The sequence below is a fragment of the Sander vitreus genome, chromosome 11 (genome assembly GCF_031162955.1).
Source record: "Sander vitreus isolate 19-12246 chromosome 11, sanVit1, whole genome shotgun sequence".
In the NCBI taxonomy this organism is placed as follows: Eukaryota; Metazoa; Chordata; class Actinopteri; order Perciformes; family Percidae; genus Sander; species Sander vitreus.
Genome location: NC_135865.1, coordinates 23,325,706 through 23,334,282, shown reverse-complemented (window position 1 = coordinate 23,334,282; position 8,577 = coordinate 23,325,706). Strand labels below are relative to the sequence as shown.

Genomic DNA, 8,577 nt, shown 5'->3' with positions numbered 1-8,577 from the left:
GGAATCGTTGAGTCACCGGGACATTTCTGGAAAGACAATTACAGAAAGTTGCAGTTAAGTTTTTTTTTAATTTATTCTTTAAGCACCACAAATGAAAGATCATTCACTTCCATTGTATTGTGGTGGAGGCAGAAATTGAGACTTATATCTTCATGTAAGGCAAACCATCTGCAGGGCTAAGTAAAATATGTCTTCTTGTGATGACCCTCTAAAATGAAAATGTTACCTCAGCAGCTTCTTTTTCATTTCCCCTTTGATGTCTGACCTGGAAGACAGCACCTTACTAAAATAGATGTGCTTTCCCCCGTGGTTCTACATATATTTTTTGCACCTTACAACTTAAATCTATTGCCCAGGTTGTGACCATAAAACGTTTATGAAAAAGATTAAGGGGTAAACGTAATTTATATAATATAATCAATATGTTTTATGTTGTGAGCGGTCAACTTGTGGGAACAATTGAAATATATGTTATGTACCTTGTTACTCTATAGAAAAGTTGTATAAAGGCTTCTGCAACCAACCAAGACTAATGGCGTTTTTTCCATTACATGGTACCTGCTCGACTCGCCTCGACTCGACACACTGGGTGTCCGTTTTCCATTGCAGATTTTAGTACCGCCTCAGCGTGGCTGGTCGTCTTATATGCCGGCTCGACGCACACACCAGCGCACAAGTATAAACATCGGGCCACTTGAGCTTGTTTTACAGTTCTGTGGAGGCTCCACGCAGAGCTTTCGCCGTAGCCTATGTAAAAGTGGCCTGATGTTTATACTTGTGCGCTGGTGTGTGCGTCGAGCCAGCATGTGTGTGTAGGCTACGGCGAAAGCTCTACCTGGAGCATCCGCAGAACTGTAAAACAAGCGGCGCCGCAGGAAACTGCCGTGACCTAACGTGACACACACACAGAACGTGGAAGGTGTGTTTTTGTTGACACAGCCAGAATACATATTTAGTTTCAAATGAAGCTGGAGGCAGCAAAAAAAAACAAAAAAAACAGCTGGTTAAACCGTAAAAATAGCGGGTTTGTTCAGGACACCCGTCTGTCGCTTTCACGTCACCTTTTGGTATCTGCTCAGCTCGCTTGGAACCTCGACTGAGGTGGTACTAAAAAAAAGTACATATTAGCAGATACCAGGTACTTTTTTTCGTAATGGAAAACCAAAAAAGGCGAGTAGAGTCGAGGCGAGTCGAGCAGGTACCATGTAATGGAAAAGCGCCATAAAAATGCTCCAGGGTATACGTTTCAGTTTCTGGTAGATGTTCAAAGAGATTAACAGGCTCACTGCCAAAGAGAACCACACAGGTTTTCACATGTAATGTTTCTAGGGTAGACACTACTTTACATGTCCTGAAGTTTTCACGTTGCACCCGCTGTCGGTTGAGCAACAGCACTCAGAACAGACTTCTGAGTATATGGTCAGTCTAACACATGTATCCTTAATGTTGCCTATGATTGCGTTTCACCTCAATTTCTCATTTGTTTATCAACAAATTACTGGAAAAAATTAAAGTACAATTAAATTACATAATAAGGCCCAAGTCAGCAGAAATGTGTAGTGCAAAGTCATGTAAAGGTGTGAAGATCTTTTGAACTTTTTATTTTGAGCCACTGGTCAAGAGCTGGAGATGCTTTGCTCATCACCACTGATGTGAGCATATCCATTGTAGATAACTACTGGGTAGTTTAGTAGTATGAATTTATCATATAAGGATTTATGTAAAAAAAGTAAAATAAATGTAGTGGAGTTGTACAAATGTGTATTTAAGTACAGTACTTAATTACATTCCACCACTGATATTTATAAAGCATCTCATATATATTTACTATGTCTGTTCTGTTCCTACCCTTCTCTCTGGTTTGTATTTGTGCCTGGGATCACTAAAGGGTTATTTCATATCAGTGTGTATACATTTACAAATGCAGCATTCAAGCCTCATGCTGCCAAAAGAGGGTGACACAACCACTTTTCTTTAAGATAGGGAAAATCTGGTTGTAAAACCCTTCACCACTGTACATCAAGTAAATCAAAATCCAGGTGCTGTTGCTTCTCTTAAACAAGACCAATCACAATTGGGACCATCATAATAGTATTCAAAGTGTTTCCAGATGTATGTTCAATCTCCCCCTTGAGGAAAAAAATAAGATAAAAAAGGAAGGAAGAGGACGTCCAGGATATCCTGTTGAGACCTCAGGCTCACCATGACAACAGACTAAGGCGCCTCTATATTGTTGGGGCACAGTGCAATTTTTAAACAAAAAAGTACTGTGTGATCAGAATAACGTGAAAGAAAGAAAATAGTAATGCATACGCACAAAACAAACTTTTAAAATCTTTATTTTTCTACAAAGAAATTACTCTCAAACTGTTTACAAATGATGCTCTAAGGCCAGCGTTCTCCTTAAGGCTAAAACATATTATTGACTTAAGACATGACTTTCATCTCAGTCTCTCACTGTATGAGTCAGGTGGGATGCCAAAGAAATGCTGAGACATAAATAGCAGCTCCCTGTTTGCTGAGACAGCTCAGTGATATGGGGCTTGTGACAAAAACAAGAAGAGGCCTATGTTATAACTGGCAGAGGCAAATAACAAAAGGCACATGAAGTTCTTTAAGACTCACATTGAGGTGCAGTATCAAAGCATCTGGCTTGTTTAACGCAATACAGTTCATACTTACTTGCACCACCAATTGCTTGGCTATATGTAAAATATATTCAATTCACCATTGGTCGAGTATATTTTGAAATATAAATTATTAGATTCAAGTATTGCAGGTTTAAAGCTACAAAGCATGACCCTCACTGAGTACTAGTGCACTACTTCGCCAGAAATCACTTGTATACTAAGATATCACAATAAACATAAAGCTGCAATAATCAATATTAACGTATCCCCCACCTTTGCCCTGAAGCTCTACAGAGCATTTAAGTGTCTTTCAGCTCATTGTTTTGGTTTTCTGGCCAACACCTCCGCTCTCATCCACCCAGTTTCCAGTCACAGCAGGCAGCTGTTATCTGCCAAAACACTTTGATAAAACTGTACACTACCCACCCAGTGTCAAACAGCAGACAGAGACAGAGTTAGCAACTAGCTGGTGGACATAGTGGAGCATCTAGCAGCTAAAGAGACAGATTATTTTCTAATGCAGTTAGTGAAGACCCAGCACAGAGCTAAAAGGAGAGTGAATATTTGACTTCCATTCTTCAGTTTGCAAGAAACACAACTACAAATAAATGCTAATGTTGATCTGTGACTGCTGGGTGTCTAAATAAGCAACAGTTTGCTACCCCTTTGCTACAACTTTCTAAGGAGAGAATACATCAATGTTATGTTTTAAGCTTGTTCCATTGCCCCCAAAGCACTGCCAACATTTTAATTTTAATTGATGCATCTTTAAATGAAAATATTTTGTTGTCCTGCAGCTGGATTTCAGTAATCTAAAGCAAAAGGCTCTACAGCTAACTTTAAAAAAAGAACTATTAGTCATATGAGTGTGGCTCATCCTAAAATCTGTTGAAACAGATTAATGTCTCCAATCAGAAACTAATGTAGCTGAACTAAAGCTATTAACCGACATCTGACCTAAGGCACAGCAAAATTCCTAATATTGCTAAGTTGAAATGAAGAAACTCCAGTGGTGGTTTAAGATAACTGATTGGTGTGCAGAAACATCCACATGAACGCTCATCATTCTGCCTTTGATATGCTTGGTCAGTTTAACCACAGATGTGCATCCAGTGAGACGAAATATTACGGATAGTTTGTTATAATTTACTGCTTCTCTTACACCAACTACATCACGTCACTCTGAACTAAGATATCTCTTTGACATACAGTATCCACACAACAACAACAAACAAAAAAAGATCATGAAGCAATAAACGTGACATAAAATTTGAAGTTTGTTGGCGGAGAAGCAACTAATTATATTTAGCTAGCAGAATTGTGAATATGTACTGTCAGACATGACAGTTTCCACATTAAAGGAAGCAAGACACTGACAGGTCTGTACCCAGTTCTTCACTGAAAATCCTCCTGATGTCCACAGACGTCCCTGTGTTCAGTCACTTTCACTGCCTGATTCACTCAACTGGAGGTCATTCTCTGCAACACAAGTAGATAGCAAAATAAACAATTAGTTTTAAAGACCGTTTACAGACATCTATTCATATACATCAATGCATATACATTTTGAACAGTGTATGAGTCTCTGTCTCTTCATACCCACTACCTTACCCTATCTAATCTAAAGCACTTTGTAACTTTAGAAAAAAGAATCAAATATGTGTTATTACATTCAGTAAGGGAGTGTCATAACTTTTCACAGACTCTTCCTGGTGCCTGTGGTGCATCCTCCACTTTACACAAGTTTACGATACACTGCAAAAGGGGTTGTGAGTTTTGGAAGTTAAAATTATACAAAAGACTAAAGTAAAGATAAAAAGTAATGGAGTGTAATCTGCAAAAAGGGTATAAAACTCAAAAAAAGGCCTTGTTCATTTCCACTACCTAAATAATTTAGATAACGTTCACAAGACTGTACTAAATTTAGTACAGTTTTTATAGTGTTTGACTATGTACAATTACTGTTTATTGTCATCTGTGATCCCGTGACTGCCGATAAAGTGTCTCTGTCAGCGAGAGAACACACTGTTTGTGTGGCGCTGAAGATGATGTAAAGGTAGTTTCAAGCAGCGTCGCTATGATGACCAGCTAAGAATCCCGCCTACATTGAGGGGGTTAGTACTATCTGCAGTGGAAAATGAAATTAAGAAAAGTACCTGGAACCAAAAACGAGTCCAGCCGAGCGGTACCATGCAGTGGAAATTTGGCATTACATCCACAAATGGAGCTGAGGGGCTACTCACTGAGTGTGTTCATGAGTCCTCCTCCACTCTCCTGGTTGCGACTGTTGGTGTTGGCACTGGTGGTGAGGATAGGCATGCTGTGGTTGGCTGGGGCTGTGGGTGGCGCAGAAGTTCGCTCATCTTCAGAGTCACTGCTGCTGGAGCTGTCATCACTGCTGGAGGACGAGGAGCTGTTGGAATCTGAGGAGCTGTCACCGCTGCTCAGCTGGTCCATGACCTGAGCCTCCGCCATCAACTCTGTAAACAGAAGCATATACACAAAGATAAAAAAAAAAAAGCTTCATAATTATCCCCATTTATGGGAAAGAGTGCACATTAAATAAAACCAAGCAGTCAAACACAATCACTGACCCAATCAATGTTACATAATTTGCAAATGTGCTAAAAATAAATTCTCATGAAAGCCACTAATAGTTGAAGAAATTGTGCCTGACACCATGTTACCTCTCTCGATGTCGTCCATGGGAGATGCTGGGGATGTCTTATCTTTGGGAGGAGAATTCTTGGAGCTGGCTGAGGTCTTGTTACTGCTGCTGCTGTTGTTACTCTTCACTTGCTGTTGCTGGCTCAGGCGACTGGTCTGTTGCTCCAGGCGAGAATGGATCTTACTACTGCCCTCAGCCCTGGGAATGCACGTATATATACAGTATAATTAAAGTCAGGTAGAATGTTTCTATGAAAGTACAAGTAAAAAAGTTAAAAAGAATTTTCTCAAATTTAATAAAATAATGTGAACCACCAACTCCCTTTATAAGAACATATTTGAAAGTATGTGACAAGATTACAGTAACTCATTCATCAGGGCATTTTAGACTTGTTTTTATGCCAAAAATGCACATTAAAACATGTGGATGTAAACATGTACACATACACGTCTACAAATCATAGATGGTAAAATGTGTTGAAGAAATATGGAATAAAAAGAACAGTAGAAACATGATTTGTAAGTTATTTGTTTAACCCACCTGGTCTTTTTCACAGCTATATTGCTGTTGAGTTTTTCCAATCTGTACTCCCCTGTGTCATGGTTCACAATGAGGATGCACTCTTTCATGTACGGCCTCTTTGACCCCTTGAAGACTGTTACTGGAGCACTTGAACCCTACAAAAAGGCAACACAGGCAGGACCTTAGAAATACTGCAGTCATGAGTCTAGGGCTGGGTACCGAACTTCCATACTTTCAGGCAATGACCTAATTGCCTCTGTAGCATTGAGTATTGTATAATGCCTTGTCATTCAATACCAAATATCATTACCTAAGGAGCAAATCTCATTAGCGTCAGTGAGCCAATAAACATACTTGTCCCCTTTCCCCCAGAGACTTTTGACCAAATACCAAAAATAAAGTCTCAAATTTTACTACTTTAAAAAAAAATACACACATATTTCTGGTGAAGAGACGCTTTGGAGCATCAAACACTAACCTCTAAATTGGGTAAAGTAATAGTGACTTGCTCTCCTTTGCCCACTTCAAGCTCCCCTTCACATGTTGTATCAATGGAGGCTGGCTTGAAGTCATCTGTACAAGAACAGTATTAATACATATTATTAACATTTAAATATATATAATATACGCAATATTAAGGACAGCAGCATTATTATATTAGTAGAATACAAAACACAACGGGTGGACCCTAATTTCCGCAGTTGCCTACCCTTACCACTAGATGGTGGTAGTGTAACGTTACAGATTGACGCAATGCTAACAGTGGCTAACATTTTGACAGCTGAAGCATCCACGGTTTTTAACAGTTGAGAGTTAACTAACTTATTAAAACGACCAAGGGGATACAGAAGTGTCAACTTACTTAAACGGGAAGGCGGATACAAATGGACTGACGAGGCGGCTTACCTGGCTACATACAGCAGCCTTCGGAATTTTTAGCTACAAAGCTAACTAGCATGCTACTTTTAGCTAACGTTACTGTAAAAGCCATACGTATCCGAATGATTCAAAATCCCACTTACATCGCACTGTATGGTAGCCACTTTTAGGATGTTTCTCAAACGTCTCTCCTAATTTCAATACATGTTCTTGCTTGTCAAAGTTGGAATAAGCCGTCCCATTCATTCTGATGATAGTTTCATGAGCTGTAAACTTTCTCTGTTCTTTTTTATCCGATAACCATGTACGGCAGAGTCCTGGACACCTCATTGGTACCGTTAAGTCCCGCCTCCTCTTCGTTATGATTGGTCAGGCGGACCGTTTCCTTTGTCTGATTTGTTCAACGTCTGTTAATCAAGATTTCGTGATGACGGGGCAGCTACATGGTAAATGTCATGGTTTCTAATGCTCCGTCTGTGTTTCGGAGAGATAAAGATACATTCATAACAAGACTGGACACTATAAAAATGATGCATAAAGACATTAATACTAAATTATTATATTTGTAGTTATTGTAGGCAAGATTATCTAAGTCCTTCCCAAACCTTAACATTTTTCTGGTTTAATTAAATTTGTACATCGGTACATTTACCCTTATGATTACCGAAAGAAGAAATATGGTTTCTTCGCTATAATAGTATACAGTATTTAAGACTTGGGTCTTGATAATCATCATGAAAGATTCAATAAAATGTTAACAAGTATGGATGCTAAACAGAATTTATCATAATTATTTCAGATACGTGTGTGATAGACGCAGTTGTCTACTTATCCACTTAGCTCTTAATACTATTACAAACAGACCCTATAGAGTAAAACTGGTTGCAAAATCTAGGTTGGCATGATTATTTTTCAGAAAGCAAATTAATATGTAAAACACAATATGTAAAGATTTTTGAGACAGGAAGAAAAACAGGTGATGCTCATTAAGCAAACACATCAGTCAAATCCAAAATATAAAGAAGCCTGTCTTGCTCATGAGTTCATTGCTGATATAGCAGGAGAGCCTTGTGCCTTTTGTGTGTAAAAACTCTGGCAGTGTGTGCAAACTTCAATTTCCCATTGAAACTAATGAGAAACACAGTTTATGTTCTTGATAGTGTATTTAAAAGATTCAAAAAATAAAACCAAGATAAATATCAATTTATTATTTACTGTGGTATTATTTATGGTGCATGTGTACATTCTGTTTTGTGCATGATATATATTTGATAGTAAGCTTGTTTGTATGTTAACTTAATAGGTTTTGTTGTTTTATCAAAATGTTAGTGTCCCTGTTATATATCTAGCCAGCGCCAACAGATGACAGTGAGCCTAACGGTACTCACTTACATTTCTTTCTTCTTTTTTGTCTCTTTTCTTTATTTGCTTTAAAATATCTTTTAAAACCCTACTTTTAGTTTTTACTTTTCTACATGATATTTTTATGTGCTTAGAGTATTTTGTCTTTCATTTTCTTGATGTATTCTTTGTTTTATCTGTGCTTGTGTTATTTGATGTTTTATATAATTGCTCATACTTTTACTTAGATTGTTGTTTTTCACTTTAAAACTTGTAACCTTCTTAAGAAAGGTGCCACTGCACAATAATTTCCTTCGGGATTAAATCAATTCTATTATAGATACATGTTACTATTTTTTTCTGTTGATCACTGAAAACATTCCTTTACAAATAAACAAATAGAATACATTCAAAATGTCAGTGTCCATAGCAAATAGAATCTCAACCCACAGGTCCCAACATTGACAAACTACCTTTTACACAAAATTAGCAGCATCACTGGGCTAAGCTAAACCTAATTACTAAATTAGCTTAAAG

General features: G+C 38.0%; 1 protein-coding gene across 2 annotated transcripts; it reads right to left on the bottom strand.

Moving 5' to 3' along the window:
* Positions 1-2,323: 2,323 nt before the first annotated feature.
* Positions 2,324-7,038, bottom strand: eaf2 (ELL associated factor 2). 2 transcript variants are annotated; one of them, XM_078262407.1, is made up of 6 exons: positions 6,843-7,038; positions 6,299-6,393; positions 5,839-5,975; positions 5,318-5,496; positions 4,874-5,110; positions 2,324-4,109 (listed from the first exon to the last, which is right to left on the bottom strand). In XM_078262407.1, exons 1-6 carry the CDS (start codon positions 7,027-7,029, stop codon positions 4,066-4,068), a joined length of 879 nt encoding a protein of 292 aa, XP_078118533.1. In that variant the 5' UTR covers positions 7,030-7,038; the 3' UTR covers positions 2,324-4,065. The 2 variants fall into 2 exon arrangements, with proteins under 2 accessions (XP_078118533.1, XP_078118535.1); XM_078262409.1 differs by lacking the exon at positions 6,843-7,038 and adding an exon at positions 6,683-6,806.
* Between the last annotated feature and the right edge of the window lie 1,539 nt (positions 7,039-8,577).